Here is an 18,146-nt window from a genome sequence, read left to right as displayed (position 1 = left end):
GGCGCGGTCAGGGCCCGCGCAGCTCGCGGGGCGGGCGGGTTACATGGCGGCTCTGCTCTGCGGGGCGGGCGCTTCCTGGAGCCGCCTCTGGGCGCCGCCTCCCGGCTGGGCCCCCGCCCCGGCCCGAGTCCGGCGCCCGGAGCGTGACGGCGGCCAGCGCTGGACACCGGACACCGAGGGAGCGGCGCCCCGGGGTCACCCGATGTGCCCGCAGGCCCGCGAGGGTCCCGCCCGCGCCAGCCAGCCGGCCCCAGTGAGCGGCGACTCAGCCCGAGGCCTTTTTTTTGGGGGGGGGGGGAATTAAACCCAGAAGGCTCTGCCCTGGAGCCACATCCCTTGTTCCTTAGTTTGGCTAAGATGCCCAGGCTGACCCCAAACTCTCTCTTTCTCTGGTGGTAGTGAGTATTAAAGCCCCGGAGCATTCTATCTCCAAACCTCCAAGCTACACCCTGGTCCTTATTTCTTTCTTTGGTTTTGATTTTTTTTTTTTTTTTTTTTTTTCAGTCCTGGGAGTGGAACCCTTCTGAGCTACGCCCAACCCCCCAGCCCAATTTTTATTCTTACTTTGAAACAGGGTCTCACTAAATTGCGGAGGGCCTCTCCAAGTAGCTGAGGCTGGCCGCAAACCTGCGACCCTCCCGTCTCAGCCTCCCAAGTACAGGGATTACCCAAGTTTGCCTCCAAGCCTGGCTGCCCTTATTATTTCTTATTTTAAAACAGGGTCTCTGTCACTAAGATACCACACGCTGGTTGACTTGGAACCTGCCATCCTCCTGACTCAGCCTCCCAAGAACTGGGATGACAGGCCTGCAGCACCATGCCCAGCCTGGCCCCCAAGAGCTGCGCAGCCCATAAGCCAGCCGCTGCTCACACAGCCGCTGCCAGTGTTTCTTACTGAGACCGGCCTTCAGCTCCTGGTGCCAGGGGAGGCTAAGACGGTGTTGGGACTAGGCCTCAAAAAGCTATGCCAGGAGCCGGGCGTGGTGGCGCACGCTTGTAATCTCAGCATTCAGCATTTAGGAGGCTGAGACAGGAGGATCACGAAGGTTCGAAGCCAGCCTCAGCTACTTAGTAAGTCCCTTTGCAACTCAGTAAGACCCTGTTTCATATTTTATTTGGAAACGGGGTCTCACTAAGTAGCTGAGGCTGGCTTCGAACCTTCGTGATCCTCCTGTCTCAGTCTCCCAAGCGCAGGGATTACAAGCGTGCGCCACCACGCCAGGCTGAGACCCTGTTTCAAAAGAAAGAATAAAAAATAGGGCTGGAGATACAGCTCGGAGGTAGAATGCTACTGAGTTCCATCCCCAGTACAAAAAAAAAAAAGAGAAAAAAAAGAAACTATGTCAGAAGACTGTCAGGGAAGTGCCGCCTGTAATCTTAGCTACTGGGAAGACTGAGGCAGGAAGATGGCAAGTTCAAGGCCAACCTGAACCTGTCTCAGTTTTTTTTAAAGGGAAGGGGCCAGGGATATAGCTCAGTGATAGAGCACTTGCCTGGCTGGGCGAGGCCCTGGGTTTGATCCCCAGCATCACTGCCACCAAAAAAACAAAAGAATAATGCCAGCCAGGTGGCAAACGCTTGGAATCTCAGTACTTGGGAGGCGGAGACAGGAGGATCACAAGTTTGAGGCCAATTCCAGCAAGTATTAAGACTCTCATCAACCTCAGGAGATCCTATTTCAAAATAAAAAATAAAAGTGGAGGCCGGGCGTGGTGGCGCGCGTGTGGGAGGCTGAGACAGGAGGATCGTGCAGGTCGAAGCCAGCTTCAGCTACTTAGTGAGGCCCTCAGCAACTTAGTGAGATAAAATAGAAAATAGGCTGGGCATGGTGGCACACCGGCGCTTGGGAGGCTAAGACAGGAGGATCGCGCAGGTTCGAAGCCAGCCTCAGCTGGTTTAAGAGACCCTGTTTCCAAATAAAATAGAAAATAGGTCTGGGAGTGTAGCCCGGAGGTAGAAGGCCCCTGGGTTCCATTCCCAGTACCACAAATAAATAAATAAATAAATAAATAAATAAATAAATAAATAAATAATAAATAATAAATAGATCTGGGAGTATAGCCCAGAGGTAGAAAAGCCACTGGGTTCCACTCCTAGTACCACCAATAATAAGTAAATAAATAAATATTAAAAAATAAAATTGGGCTAGGGGTATAACTCAGAGGTAGAATGTCCTGGGTTCAATCCTCAGTGACAGACACACACACATACACACACACACACACACACACACACAGTAAAAAAAAAAAAAAAAAAAGGAATGTCAAAGCCACAGATAGGAATCTCCTTTCCCATCAGGCCAAGAGCCCCAGTCCAGCCCGTATCCCTGGAAGGTCACCGGCCGCGGCTGGGCAGCCACCAGAGCCCTCACCCTAAGGCCTACGGGAGGGGGGCCCTCGGCTCCTCTGGCTAGAGACCAGAGGGCACCCTGACTCCACTGTCCCTGAATCCCAGGCTGAGAGGAAGAGGGAGCCAGCTGCTCCCCCAGCTCAGCCCCCCCCCACATTCAGCCTGCCTCATCTCCACCCGGCAGCCCCACCCCTCCCCTGGGCCTCCCAGGACCCTGACTCACATCCTGCCACCAGTCTAATTGCCCCCTCCCGGGCGGGGCCCTGGAGGCCCTCATCAGAGACCAGGTGTCCCTCCCACCTCTTGCGACAGCTCCTGGCACTAGGCAACACCCCACCAGGCTGTCAGCACCCCAGAAAGGGGTCAGCGTTAAGTTCCAGAGCCCAGGCCCAGCCCAGCCACCACAGACGCCCCGCTGATCCGGAGAGAGGTGCTCCTAGGGCCCCCAGGCTCCCAGACAAAGCCGAGAAACACAGCCCGGGCTCAGATGGTTCCAGCCCCGTTTTATTCTTACCCCGCAGAAGTCCCAGCTCAGAGATCCGCCCAGGCCACAGTCCCCAGGGAGTGGGCCTTGGGTCCCCGTCTGGACCGGGCAGGGGGCTCTCTGGCCCACTCGTGGCCACCTCCTTCACCTTGGGGGTCCCCCAGAGACCGCCTCCTCAGCGACGGCCGCGTGGCTGAGCCAGAGCCGCGGCCAGGGGCCACGCGAGGGCCGTCCCCCCTATCCACAAGCTTGTCCCAACTCCATCTCAGGGCCCTGGGGCGGGCCGTGGGGGACCCGGGGACCCAGGCCTCTTTGTCCAGAGACTCCCCTGGGGCACCCTGGCACCCCCAGCTCTTGGGCTGCCCAGGCACCCCACTGGCACTCCAGCGGCGAGAGGGCTGCGCTCCTGAGCTCCTGGAGATCCCCGTCGCGGTATCACTGGCTGAGGGCAGGGGTGAGGGGTCGCTTCTCCGGTTCCTGTTCCTGGACGCCTGGGGAAAGCTCAGCTCAGACCCACTTCCTGCCCCGCCGTCTCCTGGTCTCCTCGGCTGCGTCTTTTTATTTTCTGTTTTGTTTTTAGCATCTTGGAGTGTTGTTTTGTGTGGGTCTGGGTTGTGGCTGTGGTACTAATGAACGAACCCAGGGGCATTCTACTTCCAAGATACACTCCCAGCCCTATTTTATTTATATTTCTTTGTGGTACTGGGGATTGAAACCAGGGGCATTCTTCCTCCAAGCTACACCCCCCAGCCGGACTTTATTTTTTATTTGGAAACAGTATCTCGATCTCGCTAAGTTGCAGACAGCCTCAAAAATTGCTAAGGCTGGCTTCAAATCTGCCATTCTCCTGTCTCAGCCACTGAGGTCCTGGGATTGCAGGCATGCACCACCAGCCTAGTGATATTATTTTATTTTATTTTTTTGGTGGTACTGGGGGTGGAACCCAGGGGCTTTTCTACCTCCGGGCTATACTCCCAGACCTATTTTATATTTTATTTTAAACAGGGTCTCACTAAGTTGCTGAGAGCCTCATCAAGTAGCTGAGGCTGGCTTCGAACCTGTGCGATCCTCCTGTCTCAGCCTCCCAAGCGGGATTACAAGCGTGCGCCACCACGCCCGGCTGCGATATTATTTTTATGCATAATGATCCCTACTGCGTCCCCAACTAGCACTTGTAAAGAACCCTTGTGAGATGAAAGAATGGATAATGAGGTGCGCCACCCCCACCCTGGCAGCAGACACCCCACCCTTTCCCAGGCCCTCACTCACCCTCTCGGCTGGCACCAGCTTCATGCTCCTGGAGGGTCTCAACGGAGCCGTCCCATTCCACGAGAGATCCTGTAGGGCACGAGGCAGCCGCTGGGCCCCAGGGCCGGGACAGAGGCAGGCAGGGCTTGTGGGGGCCACAGGGACAGGAAGGGACCTCCCGGCCCAAGGTGCTGGGTCCACATGGAGCAAAGGGCCCTCGTCCCTCACCTTTGCCATGGGCGCTGGGTGCCCCCAGGGGGCCTGGACGGCGCTGTCGGAATCGCTGCCGAGGGGTGTCCCCTGGGCTGAACGACTCAGAGGTTCGCCCCACCGGGAACCTGGAGCTGAGCTTCCTCCGCTGCCCGCCTGCCAGGGTCTCGCGCAGGCAGAGGGAGCTCTGGGCCCGGCGCATGGGTGCCGGTGAGGGGGGCCCTGCAAGAGGCACGTGCAGAGAGGGTGTCGGAGAAGTGCAGGGGGCCGGGCGAGCAGAGGTGGCCGCGGGTGAAGCTGCTCGGGGCCAGGGAGCGGGGCGCAGAGCGGGGCAGGGGCCGGTGGACAGGGTGGCCGCGGGAGGCGGGCCCCAGGCTGGCTAGGACACTAACTCTCTGGGTCACCTCACACGAGGAACCTCCCGCCCTGGGCCTCGGTTTCCTGGTCTGCTGTCTAGGGTAAATGACCTCTCCCTAAAGCGCCCTGTGGCTGTGAGGTCCTGGGTGGCACTGAGGCCGGAGTAGGCCTGGGGGTGACAGGAGGGACGTGCTCGCAAGGAGTCCAGCAGGGCCCAGGGCAAGGGGCCGCTGGAAGCAGCTGGAAGCAGGAGAGCCAGCAGGGGAGGGCATAGGCGCAAGCCAGGCAAGGGGCGGACGCAGGGCAGGGACCTGCTGGCCACCTGGTCCCCAGACCCACCTGTCCCGTCCGCCTCCCTGCCCTCTGGGAGCTCCGTCTCTGGAGGGCCCCCCAAGCTCTCCGTGCTGCCAGCCCCATCGGCCCCCAGGCGTGCTCCCCCGGGGGGGCCCCCCTCCCTCCAGGGCCGCATCAGCCTCTTCACCTTGTCGGCCAGCCAGCTCCCCTTCCTGGGGGCAAGAGGGCACAAGAGGGTAAGGAGAGGGAGGAGGTGGGAGAGGAGAGGTGTATGGGGATGGCACAGGCCAGGCCAGGCCGCACTGGGGCCAGGGGGCAGAGGGCAGAGGCCCACAGGATCCCGACCCGGGACGTCCAGGGGCCTCACTTGGTCCGGGGCAGGGGCCCAGGCTCCAGCACCCGGTACTGGTCCATGATCTTCTCTACCAGCTTCTGCTTCTCCCGGCGCAGGGCGTTAAGCTGGTCCCTGTTTAGCAGAGGAGCCGGAGGGGGAATGAGGCGCGGGGAGGCCCGGGTGGGAGCAAAGCACAGGGAGAAAGGTTCACCCAGCGCACCCTCGCCGCCGCGGGGGAGACCGAGCCTGGCGCTCTTCCCGGGACCTCCGGGGTACCCGGCAACACCCCGGCCCGGCCAGGCAGCCTGCTCACAGGTACTCCCGCTGCTCCCGGTGCAGGTGGTCCCTGCTCTCCAGACTGCGCTCCAGGAGCTCCCGGTTCTCCCGGCTCAGGGCCTGCACCTCGGCCAGCAGCTGCCGGTTCTCCTCCTCCTGGGCGCTGCGCAGCTCCGTCAGCAGCTGGTGGCCGGCGGCACAGGTCACGGGTGGACCCCGCTCAGCGTGGCCTGCTCCGCCCTCCCCGGGCACCCCAGGCCCCTCGCCACACCTCGCACTGTGTGGTGAGCCGGCAGGCGCTCAGGTCCAGCTGCTGGTTGGACTCTCGCAGTTTTTGACTCTGTATCTCCAGCTGCGCCCGCTCCAGCTCCAGCCGGGCCAGTCGGCCCCGCAGCTCCCCACGCTCACCCTGCAGCTCTCCGCGCTCCCGGGACACCTCCGCCAGCAGCATCTGGGCCCTGGGGGGCAGAGGAAGCGGCTCTGCAAGGGCCAGAGGAGCCAGGCCGGGAAGAGGCGGCCGGGACCCTTTCAGGGCGGAACGCGAGTGCTGCGGCGCATACCTGTCGTGCTCACACTGCAGCCGCCGCAGCTCTTCCTCCAGGCCCCGTTGCCGATGTCCGTCCTGCATCAGGCGGTCACGCTCCGCCAGCAGAGCCATCTCCTGAGCCTCCACGTTGGCCCTCTGGGCCTGCAGCTGCTCGTGCCTGAAGGGACAGGGGGCCGAGAGGCTGCGTGCGGCAAGAGGGCACTGGACTGGTGGGGCCTCGGGGCAGAATGCCACGTTGGGTACCACTCCCGATAGATGAGCCCGGCCCGTTAGTATGGGAGCCCAGCCACCCCAAGGGGGCCTGGCAGCAGCTAGGGGTGCCCCAGAATGGAGGTGTGACTTCCCAGGGGGTCGGGCCTGTGGAGGGGGCTGCCCCGGGAGGCTCACCGGCCCTGCAGCTCCCGGTGGGCCAGCTCCAGCGCCCGCATGTTGGCCTTGAGGTCTCGGTGCCGCACCAGCAAGCCCTCCAGCTCCGTCTCCTGCCGCCGCTGCAGCTGCGCCAGGGCCTCGTGGTCCCGCAGCAGAGCCTGCTGCTGCCCACGGGTCTCCTCCTGCGACCGCCGAGCGGCCCTTACCTCCTCCTCCAGCACCCCCAGCTTCTTGTGCAGCTCCTGGCCCTGCATCTCCAGCACCGACTTCTCGGCCTAGGACCAAGGAGGAAGGCAAAGGACGGCCTTGGTGGAAGGCCAGGCTAGACCTGGCATAGAGGACGGGCCCAAGGTCAAGGACAGAGCTTCAGAGGTATAGGAGGGGTAGACCGGAGCCAAGGTTAACGGGCAACGGGCGGAGAGGGGCTTCCGCGGGGCAGGATGGTGCCAGTCTGCAGGTGGGACAGGGAGAGGGCGCAAAATGGGATGGCCGATCAGAGGTAAGAATGGTGAAACCAGGCAGAGGTGGGGCACTGGCTGGAAGCTGGGGAGGGAGGGGGCACAAGCCATACCAAGGGGCTGGGCAGCCTCGGGTGGCACCCACCTGCAGGCGGCTGCTGTGCTCCTGCGCCCGCTGGCTCTGCAGGAGCAGCTCCTGCGCCCGGCCCTGCAGGCTGCCCAGCTGCCCCTCCAGGTGTGACAGCTGCCCCTGCAGGGCCGCCTTCTCAGCCACCAGTGTCGCATTCTGCAGGGAAGACAGGGTGAGCAGGGGCCAGGCGGCTGCCCCTCCAGGACTCCCCGAGACCCGCACTCACACTGCGCTCCACCTCGATCAGCCGCCCGCTCTGGGTCCCTGCGAGCTGACGCTCTGCGTGTCCCTCAGGGCCCTGGCGCAGCTGCAAGGACAGGTCAGAACAATCAGGTGAAGCCCAGGCCAGGGGAGACAAGGCCCCAAGCAGGCCACACTGCTGCCTGCCCCAGCACGGTGCTCCTTCCAGCCGCCTCACCTGGAACAGCTCCTCTTCCAGCTGCAGGGCCCTGCTCTTGAGCGCCATCAGCGCCTCCTCCTTGCTGGTGGCCGCCGCCTGCAGCTCGGCTTCCAGCCGCTGCTCCAGGCCCTGGTACCTGCCAGGAGAAGCCTTGGCACCCAGCCCCACCTCTGCCCGGCCCCGCGCCCCTGCCTGCCCTCCCCTGGCCCCCGGCGCCGCCCCCACCTCTGGTGCTGGCTCTCCTGCTCTAGAAGAAATTCCTGGCGCTCCAGGGCCGCCCGCTCCAGCTCCCGCTGCAGGTGCTCCAGCCGGGCCCCCAGCTCCTGGCCCCGCACCACGGCCTTCTCCAGCTCCTGAGGGAGGGTGGGCAGGCTCAGGGGGCGGGGAGAGGCCACAGAGCCCTGAGATAGGGAGAGCTGGCGCTCTCTCCTTTCTCTGAAACCCGAGGTGCGCATCTCTGGCCCTTTGGGTCTCCACCGCCCCCCATCTATAAAACAGGAGCAAAGTGTGTGGCCTTGCAGGGCGCGCATGGAGGAGCTGGGCTGTCAGCACGGTGGGGCGTGAGGGCTGCGGGATCAGGGGCATGTGCTGGGCAGGAGGCGTCACCTCTCTGAGCCCATAGTTCCTGGTGGGCACAGTGGGGAAGGGGCGTGTGTTATGGGGCATCCCACCGGCCATGTGACAGACAGCGGCTCAGCGGGATGGGGCCTGGAGTTGGCGCTCCGCCTCAAGGGGATGGCCACGGAGGGCTGGCCGCATAGGAACTTGGGGTCACAGGCCTAACCACAAGAGGCTGGGAGGAGACAGGTAGGGCCTGTGGTCTTTGGCGGTTGAGCCACACCACTTTGGGGAGGGGGGGAGGCACACTCTGGCCTGGGGGATAGGCCAAACCATTCTGACACACGGGGGCCCCGGACCAGGCAAAGCCACAGGAGGAGCCACGTCCTGCTCTGGAAACCGCCTTGCTTCTCCAAGGCTCTGCGTCTGAAATCAAGGTCCTGGCCTAACCACCCACCCGGGCCTCAACCCCCCTCCACACACTTCCTGTCACCAGTGGCCACAGCCTGTTGCTGGAAAACTACAAGTCCCAAAGGGCACTGCTGCCTGGCTGACCACCAACGGTCACTAGGGCCCCAGCACTGCTGGGCCAGGAACAGAGGTGGGGTGAGTGGAAGGCCCAGAGCCTGGCTGCCTGCCTCCTGCAGGCCCTGGCTCCGCCCACCCAGGAGGCCTCCTCACCCCAGGAGGCTCCCTGTTCCCAGACCTCCCCAGCCAGCGGTGCCACACCCAGGTAGCACCAGGAACTGTTCCAACCAGGAAATCTCACAAAATTCCCTCTGTCCCCAGCTTCTCGGATGCCCTGGGCCTCAGAGCCGGCTCCTCCAGCCTGCCAGCCTTTCGCCTTCAGTGCCACCTACGGGCATTCCTCTCCCCAGTAATAGCACCAGGGCCCAGGCGCCGCCCCCAGCTCTGTCCTTTATGCGAGCCAGTGAGGCAGGTAGTTTTTTATTCGACTTTTACAGGTGAGAAAACCAAGACTCAGAGAGGTGAAGTAACTTGCCCCAAGCCACAGAGCTGAAAATCAGGGGATCTGGGACGGAATGCAGTTCCTTTGGCCTGACCAGCCTCCCTCAGTCACACCCTGCAGTGCACCCCAGAGACCGCCTCTCTCCTCACCCTCCTAAGGACACCAGTTCTCCCATTGCCCAACTCTACTCCCCTGCCCGGGCCTGCCCTGCACAATGCTAACCCCAGGTCAACCCATCCGCGGGCTCCCCACTCCTCACCACCCAGAGACGTCTGAACAAATAGCTCTCTCCCCGGCTGGGCGTGGTGACGCACCCACATAATCCCAGCACTTGGGAGGTGAGGCTGAGACAGGAGGATTGCATTTTCGTGGCCAGCCTCAGCAATTTAGTGAGGCCACCTGTAACTTATTGAAACCCTACTTCCAAATTAAAAAATAAAAATAAGATGGGCGCGGTGGCGCATGCTTGTCTTCCCAGCATTCGGGCGGCTGAGAACGGAGGATCGCGGTTTGCGGGCAGCCTCAGCTACTTAGTGAGGCCCTCTGCAACTCAGTGAGACCCTGTTTCAAAATAAAGAATAAAAAAATAGGTCTGAGAGTATATAGCCCAGAGATAGAAAGCCCCTGGTTTCCACCCCCAGTACCACATACACACAAAAAAATAGAATAAAAAATTAGGGCTGGGGGTGCCGCTCAGAGGTAGAATGTTCCTGGGTTCCATCCCCAGTAATGCAAAAAATAAATAATTACAGAAATTGTCCTCCAATCTGCGATCCTCCTGGCTCAGCCTCCTGGGTACTGGGATTGTAGGTTTGTGCCACCAACACTAGTTTCTAGCTAGTAAAATTTTACTCATTGCTTCCTAAGCCCCTGCCCCATCCAGGCCTTGGCTCCCCCGCCAATGAGTCCTGTAGCTCTGTGAACACTATTTCTTTCCTTTCTTTCTTCTTCTTCTTCTTTTTTTTTTTCAGAGCTACACTCTCAACCTGATTTCATTTTTTTATTTCAAGACAGGGTCTCACTAAGTAGCTCAGTGCCTCACGAAGTTGCCCTGGACCCATGATCCTCCTGCCTCGGCCTCCCAAGTACCAAGGTTACAGGCGTGAGTCATGACACCTACTTCTAGCTGGGCGCGGTGGCGCACGCCTGTCATCCCAGCATTCGGGAGGCTGAGACCAGAGAATCGTGGTTCGTGGACAGCCTCAGCTACTTAGTGAGGCCCTCTGCAACTCAGTGAGACCCGGTTTCAAAATAAAGAAGGAGCCGGGCGTGGTGGCGCACGCTTGTAATCCCCGCGCTTGGGAGGCGGAGACAGGAGGATCACGCAGGTTCCAGCCGCGCTGGCGTAAGAGACCCTGTTTCAAAAATATAAAATAGGTCTGGGAGTGTAGCCCGGAGGTAGAAGGGCTTCCAGGAACCCCAGTACCACAAAAAAAAAAAAGAAGGAAAAAATAGGGCAGGGGGTGTAGCTCGGAGGTCAAATGCCCCCGGGTTCCTTCCCCAGACCCGCAAAAAAAAAAATAAAAATAAAACGACACCTAGTTCTTGATCATTTAACTACATGCCTTGGCCCGGCAGGAACCAGACTTTATGCCATTATCACACTTTGTTTTCCAAAATACCTGCAGAGGTAGCCAGGAACAGGACCCGCAGGCCCTGCTTTTGCAGGAGTGGACATCGGGGTGGGGGTAACTGAACTGCTACCGGAGCACCAGGATGGTACCCGGGCTGCCTTAGCCCCCCGCAGCCCTCCCCATCCACGGGAGCAGCCATTAGCTGTGTCCAGGGAGATGAGGTGGACTTAGCCTTTGGGGGCGGATTGAACTCAAAGGCGTTCTACCTCTAAGCTACACCCCAACCCCTTTTATTTTTTGTTTTGAGAGTCTCAGTAAGCCAGGCGTAGTGGCGCACGCTTGTAATCAATCCCAGCATTTGGGAGGCTGAGACAGGAGGATCACAGTTCGAAGACAGCCTCAGCTCTAACTTAGTGAAGTCCTTTGCAACTCAGTGAGACCCTGTTTCGAAATAAAGAATTAAGCTGGGCATGGTGGCGTACGCTTGTAATCCCAGCATTTGGGAGGCTGAGATAGGACTGCGGTTCGCAGGCAGCCTCAGCTACTTAGTGAGGCCCTCTGCAACTCAGTGAGACCCTGAATAAAGAATAAAAAATAGACTGGGCGTGGTGGCGCACGCTTGTCATCCCCGCGCTTGGGAGGCAGAGACAGGAGGATCGCGCAGGTTCGAAGCCAGCCGCGCGCGCTGGTTTAGGAGACCCTGTTTCCAAATAAAAATGTAAAAAATAGGTCTGGGAGTGTAGCCCGGAGGTAGAGGGGCTTCCAGGAACCCCAGTACCACCACCAAAAAATAAAAATAAAAATAAAAATAAAAAATAGGGCTGGGGTATATAGTTCAGAGGTAGAATGCCCTGGGTACCATCCCCAGTACTGCAAAAAATATAGACAGAGAGTGAGTCTCGGTATTGCCAAGAGTTGCCAAGTGGCTAAAATCCTCCTGTCTCAGCCTCCCAAGTACAGGCATATCCCACCATGTCCCACTGGACTCGGCCTCTCTCTGTCCAACCCCGACTTGGTGCTGGGCACTTGGTGGCTGAGATGGAATCCATAATCCCAAACCCCAACAACTAACCCAGCAACCCCATCCCCCACAGCGGTGAGCCCCGACGTACCTCCCTGACGGCCTGCTTCTCCCGGCGCTCCCTCTCCACTTCCTCCAGGTAGCCACGGCCCTGGCTCTCCAGCTCCTGCACCCGCGCCTCGGCGGCCTCGGCCCGGGCCTGGAGCCTGGGCCCCTCGCGCTCCCACTGCCTCCGCTCTCGGCCGGCCGCCGCCAGCGCCTCCGCCAGCGCCTCCCGCTCCCGAGATGCGGCCTCCAGCTCCCGGCCAGCTGCGGCCACTGCCTCCCGCAGCCGGGCCTGCTCCTGGCCCCGGGCCTCTGCCTCCTGGTGGGCCTCAGCCTCTGCCCTCCGTGCTTGGGCCAGCTCCTCCGACAGACGGGCGGCCTCCGAGCCTCGGGCCTCCAGCCTCCGGGCCTGGGCCTCCAGCTCAGCCTCAAAGGTCGCAGCCTCTCTCCTCAGCCGCACCACCTCGTCCCTGAGGGCCTCCTGCTCTGGGACACCATTGGCCAGGCACTCGAGAGGGGCCTGGGCTTCAGGAGCCTCTCCCAACTTCCGCTGTGGTATCTGAGGGGCAGGATCCCCGGGCCCTGCCTCGGGCCTCTGCTCATGCCCTCTGGTCCCCGTGTGTCTCTTGGACGGGGCCAGCCCCTGGCCCGGGGTCTCCTGCTCCTCTGCGGGTGGCTGGCAGGGGCTGAGCTCCCAGGACCCCGGCTGGTGCTCAGGGTCCTCCAGCCTGGGTCGCCCAGCCTCAGGCACTGACTCCCCCGGGGGAGCCGGTGTCTCCCCATTTCCTCCTCCCAGCAACGCTTGCACCTCAATTTTGATCTCAGGACCCTGGGGTGGGGCTGCAGAGGTGGGGGTCTGGAGAGAGGCCCCACGGCCGGCCTTCTCCAGGGACCCCTGGGTCTCCATGGCGGGGCCTGACTGGAGGGCGGTTGATTCTGAGTTCTGGGGAGCCGTGGCAGCCTCCTGGAGGGGCTTCTCTGTCACCTCTCGGTCCGAATCCGGTGCTTGGGGACACTCGGCTGAGTCCTCGGAGGCGGAGTCTGATACCAGAGGGGCCAGCTGGGGGCCTCGACCCCCATCCTGGGAGTTGTGGTCTGAAGCCAGGGGCGTCCTGGGGCCCCCATCCAGCTCCGGAAGCGCGAAGTCCTCCTGGCGCTCCTCCAGCAGGGGGAGCTGAGAGCGCGTGAGCCGGTCAGCCAGGCCGGGGAGGACTGGGCAGGGGGCGGCTAGGATGGTGGGGGGCCTCACCTGGCCACCTAGCTGCCCCCGCAGCACCTGGAGCAAGCCTCGCAGCTCCCGATTCTCCCGCTCCAGGGTCCGCAGCTGCGCAGCCTCGGCCTCCCTCACCTCATCTTGCAGAGAGGGGGCTACTCCCGGCAGGGGTGCTGGGGGTGGGGCGGCAAGGTGAGGACCCCGCCCACACTCCCTGGCTCCTCACACGCACCCCCAGAGACCTGGGCTGCAGGAAAACACCCAGCACCCTCCCCGGGCCGCTCACCCTCCGCAGGGGAGCCGGGCGGAGGCTCCAGGCTCCTCCGAAGTGCCAGCTCCAGCTCCACATTCTCCTCCGACAACTGGTCCACCTGATGCCGCAAGGAATCCAGCTCCTGGGGATGGGGGGCAGGATCAGACCCGCCCTCCCCGCCATCGCCAGGCGGGGCTGGAGCGCCACCAGGGGGCGCCAGGGGAGTAGAGGTGCGGGACCACTGGGGATCCCCAGCGGGGAGCCCTCACCGCCAGGGCCTCGCCCAGCCGCGCGTGCAGCAGCAGCTTCTCGCGCTGGGTCTGGTGCAGCAACGCACAGCGCTCCCGGGCAGCCTCCAGCTGCTCCTCCAGCAGGGCCTTCGAGGTCTCCAGGGCGCCTGACAGCGCGCGCTCCTCCTGGGGGGGCGGCGGTAAGAACCCCTGACGTGATGGCCCCCATGCGCTCCAGGGCCTGGGGTCCTAAACCCCTTCACCGTGGGCACCACAGACCCCGCCTCCTCTCCTCGGCCCTCCAGGGTCTCCCCAGGCACTCTTCCTGAGCGCCTGGCCCCGCCCTCCCGTAAGGCTCCGCCCCCTTCCCCAGGACCACACCCGTCAGACTCTTTTTTTTTTTTTTTTTTTTATGGTACTGGGGATTGAACTAAGGGGCCTTCTACCTCCGAGCTACACCCCCAGCCCCATATTTATCTTTGAAGAAAGGTCTCGCTAAGTTGATGAGAGTCTCACTACTTGTTGAGGCTGTTCTTGAACCTGTGACCTAGTCTCAACCTCCCAAGTATTAGGATTACAAGTGTGCGCTACCATGCCCAGCTGAGCCTTTTTTTTTTTTTTTTAGATACTAGGGACTGAACCCAGGGGCATTCTACCTCCAAGCTATACCCCCAGCCCTATTTTATTCTTCATTTTGAAACAGGTCTCACTAAGTTGCAGAAGGCCTCACTAAGTAGCTGAGGCTGGCCATGAACCGTAATCCTCCTGTTGCAACCTCCCAAGTACTGGGATTACTAGCATGCACCACACCCGGCCGCGACCTTATTTTTTTCTTTCTTTCTTTCCTGTGGTACTGGGGTTGGAACCTAGGGCATTCTACCTTCAAGCTACACCTCCAGCCCTACCTATTTTTTATTTTTTCTTTTGAAACCGGGTCTGAGTTGTAAAGGGCCTCACTACGTAGCTGAAGTTGTCTGCAACCTGTGATCCTCCTGGTTCAGCCTTCCAGTGTAATAGCGGAGACCTTATTTTTTGATAGCCACACTCAATAGGGTCTCACCCCACGCACCCCCTCTCTCCGGACCCACGCTGACGTGGCCTGCCAGGGGCGCCCCCTCCCTCCCAGCGTGCCTCCTAGCCCCGGTCTCCTAGTTGAGATGGTCCTTCCCCCTCCCCCCAAGCCGCCATCTCGCCTGCCCTCACCTCCAGCTGGCCCCTGCAGGCCTCGGCCACCTGCAGCCGCTCCCGACAGCGCCGCAGCTCCTCCTGCAGGCGGGGCAGGCGGCTCGCGCGCTCGCGCAGCGCCTCGGCCTCCTCGCGGTGCAGCTCCGCCCGCCTGGCCCGACCGGACAGCGCCTGGGCCTGCGCCAGACGGTGCGGAGAGGCAGCAGGGGCCGAGGGGTTAGGGGCGTCGAGGAGCGGGTTGGCGGGGATGGATGGGCGGGGTGGGGGCTTGGGGAGCATCTGCGCGCACCTCCTGGCGGAGCCTTCGAATTTCGGCCTCCAGGCCCCGAGCCTCCTCCTGGGAGTCGAGCAGCACGTCGGCCTTCTCCTCCCTGAGGGGCGGGCGACAGCGGGCTGTGGGGGCCCCGTCCAGCCTCCCCTGCCCTGCCCTCCAGCCCGCCAGCCCGGACTCACAGCTCTTGCCGCAGGCGCCGCAGCTGGGCCTTGGCGTTGGCCAGCTGCAGCGCCAGGTGGTGGGAGGGCGCCTCCCCCGCAGGCCTGGCGGGAGCCTCGGGCGGCAGGGGGACCCTCTCCTGCTCCCGCTGCAGCAGCAGCTCGGCCAGCCTCTGGGGAGGTCAGGGCGAGAGTCTGGAGTCACCACCCCCAGCCCGCCCACATCTGCCCCGGAGGAATCTAGCCCTAGAGTCAGCCAAAGACCCAGACCCCGCCGCACACCTGGCCGCAAGCTCCCTTCCCCCTCGCACCTGGGACCCGCGCGTCCTACCTGGGCGCCCAGGTCGCGCTCGCGAGCCAGCCTCGACAGCGCCCCCGTCAGGCTCCGGGCCAGCGCCTCCAGCTCCCCGGGGGCCAGCTCCCCCGGCGGCGGCCCGGCCAGCGCCAGCACCACGCCGGCCCCGGGCTGGCTCACCTGGGGGCGCAGGGAGAACGGCTCAGCAGGAGGAAGTGGCGACGGGGTCCCGACGCCGGGGCCAGTCCTGGGCCGTCCACCCGTCCCCGACCTCCTGGATGGCGGCGGCCAGCTCGCTCTGGACCTGCAGGCTGAGGCCCTGGATGTGGCGGATGAAGAGCTCCCGGTGCTCGCACTGCGGGGACACAGGAGGGTCGGGCTGGCGCGGGCCCCCTCCTCTGAGCCCACGCTGCTGCCGCCCGTCCTCACCTGCACCGAGGCCCCCAGCAGCAGCCTGAGGATGCTCTGCAGCTCCTCCAGCGCCTCCTCTGCGGGACACACGCACGGGGTCAGGGGCGGCGGGGGTGCGGGGGCCAGAGCGGCTGGGGAGGGCGGTGGGGGAGGCACCTGAGAAGGGGTCAAAGCCCAACGCCTGGAGGTCGGGGGGTGGCGACAGGATCAGCAGCTGCAGCTCCTCCTGTAGGGGGGCAGGGCATGAGGGGCCTTCCCCAGGGGCTCCCGGGCGCCTCCCCCTCCCGCCCACGACCCTCACCTGGTAGAAGTCCCTCAGGCGGGTCCACAGGTGGCTCAGGTTCCACAGCCGCCGGGCAGCGGCTCGGTCCTGGCTCCTGACCAGCCGGGGCCCCCCTTGGGAACTGGGGACACTGCGGGAGCCAGGGGTTAAGGTGAGAGGTGGGCTGGGGGACCCGCCTCCCTTAGAAGAGGCCGCGCCCACCCGCCTCTGGCTCCTCCCGCCAGCCCGGCGGACCCCTCCCCTCCAAGCCCTTCCTGGGACGTCACTTACACGATGCCCAGCACCCGGAGCAGCAGGGCCCCATCGCTGAGCCGCAGGAACCTCTTCTCCGGACAGAGGCGCCCTTCTTCCTCCTGGTCCTCGTCCTCCACCTGCTCAGGCTCCTCCCCATCGCCCACCAGCCCCGCCAGTCCGAGCGCCTACGGGGAACCCAAAGGAGTCAGTTGATGGGCAGGTGGGACCCCACCGACAGTAGCGCACCCTGGGTCCCTCTGACGCCCCCCAGCGAGCCACAGCAGCCCTCCTCGCCACCTCCCGAAGGCCGCTGCTCCAGGCCCTGGACCCCTGCCCCTCGCCCCCCCGCCCTGGGCCCGGCCGCTCTCGCTCCCCCTCCGCCCGCGCCCACCTGCCCCTCACCCAGGTGGCCAGGCTCCCGCCCAGGAAGTCTCTGAGTCTGGGGCGCTCGGCCCCCTCCATGGCGCGTCAGGGTGGCGTTCCGCTGTGGTGGCTACACCTGCCCCGGGAGGAAGAGGAAGTCCCGACTGGGGGATCCCAGGCCCAGCCACAGACACCCCGCGAAGCTTCCTCCTTCCGGTTCAGCGGGCCGGGGGCCCCGAGTCCAGCCCCAGCCCGCCCTCGCGCCGCGCCTCCCAGCATCTATCTCAGGCCGAATGGCCGCAGGTCAGCCAGGGAAGGCCCTCGGCGCTCCTGACCTAGGGGCAATGGCGGAGGAAGCCTTGACATCTCTGGGCCTCGGTTTGAAACCAGAGGAGGACTGAAGGCAGCGCCCTCCAGGCAGGGCCTCTGAAGGGGCTCTGGGGTTGGCCTTGGTGAGGCCCGGCACCCTCACCGCCTCCCCAGAGATGCCAGCCTTTCTTCCGCAGCGCCTCCTCCTCTATCTTACCCAACTACCCTTTGCCCAAGCCCTGCGGCCCGGTCCAGACACTGCTTCCAGAAAGCTTTCTCCAAACCCCAATGGGAGCGGGCACCTCTCCTCTGACCCGCCCACCCCGCTTTTACACACAGGGCTGTCGCAGCTGTGTAGGCAAGGGACGTCTGGCCAGGCCTCGGTTCCCATCTGCAAAACAAGCGGGTGGAGCCAGGCACTGTGGAGCACGCCTGTAATGCCAGCAACTGGAAGGCTGAGGCAGGAGGATCCTAAGTTCAAGGCCAGCCTGGGCAGCTTAGAGAGACCCTGTCTCAAAATAAAAAAATAAAGCCTTGCATGGTGGCGCACGCTTGTAATCCCATTACTCTGAGGCGGAGACAGGAGGATCACACAGGTTCAAAGCCAGCCTCGCTGGCTTAAGAGACCCTGTTTCCAAATAAAAAAGTATAAAAATAGGTCTGGGAGTGTAGCCCAGAGGTAAAAGGGTTTCCAGAAACCCCAGTACCACCCAAAATAAAATAAAATAAAATAAAGAATAAAAAATTGGGCAGGGGGTGTAGCTTAGAGGTCAAATGCCTCTGGGTTCCATCCCCAGACCTGCAAAAAAAAAAAAAAAAATAGGGTTGGGGGTGTAGCTCAGAGGTAGATCCCCCTGGGTCTCATCCTCAGTACTGCAAAAAATAAATAAAAATAAAAATAGAATAAAAGGACTGGGAGCCAGGCACACTGGCACATGCCATAACCCAGTACTTGAGGAACCAGCTTCAGTGACTAAACAAAGACTTCAGCTACTTAGCGAGACCCTGTTTCTAAAATAAAAAGGGCTTGGGTAGTGCTTGTAGGTAGAACACCCCTGGGTTCAATTCCCAGTACCAAATAAATAAATGAGGGTTGGGAGGCAGAATTCCCCTGGGTTCAATCCCAAATACTACCAAAAAAAAAAAAAGTCTGGGGATGTAAATTAGTGGTAGAGCGCCCCTAGGTTCAATCCCCAGTACTGCAAGAAAAAAAGCAGATCGGAGGAGCCTTTCAGGGAAGCAATGTCACCAGGCAACAGCTCAAGTCAGAGATAGAGGTCAGGAAGACAGCCCGGCCCCACCCCGTGGCCTGCG

At 62.1% G+C, this 18,146-nt stretch overlaps 1 protein-coding gene across 1 annotated transcript; it reads right to left on the bottom strand.

The window, feature by feature from the left end:
• Positions 1-3,268: 3,268 nt before the first annotated feature.
• Positions 3,269-16,622, bottom strand: CCDC88B (coiled-coil domain containing 88B; the record flags this gene model as incomplete). Its single annotated transcript, XM_080709949.1, has 27 exons — positions 3,269-3,324; positions 4,103-4,171; positions 4,310-4,513; positions 4,988-5,154; positions 5,310-5,408; positions 5,590-5,735; positions 5,824-6,010; positions 6,113-6,256; positions 6,487-6,743; positions 7,072-7,212; positions 7,283-7,363; positions 7,475-7,592; positions 7,682-7,809; positions 11,671-12,798; positions 12,874-13,010; positions 13,124-13,232; positions 13,360-13,506; positions 14,524-14,682; positions 14,795-14,876; positions 14,959-15,110; positions 15,269-15,412; positions 15,504-15,587; positions 15,662-15,720; positions 15,800-15,869; positions 15,945-16,056; positions 16,197-16,345; positions 16,563-16,622. The coding sequence occupies 27 exons, from the start codon at positions 16,620-16,622 to the stop codon at positions 3,269-3,271; spliced, it is 4,389 nt and encodes a 1,462-aa protein (XP_080566075.1).
• Positions 16,623-18,146: the final 1,524 nt, after the last annotated feature.

The sequence above is a fragment of the Muscardinus avellanarius genome (assembly GCF_963383645.1).
Source record: "Muscardinus avellanarius genome assembly, chromosome: 1".
NCBI lineage: Eukaryota > Metazoa > Chordata > Mammalia > Rodentia > Gliridae > Muscardinus > Muscardinus avellanarius.
This window is presented reverse-complemented; position numbering and strand designations above follow the sequence as displayed.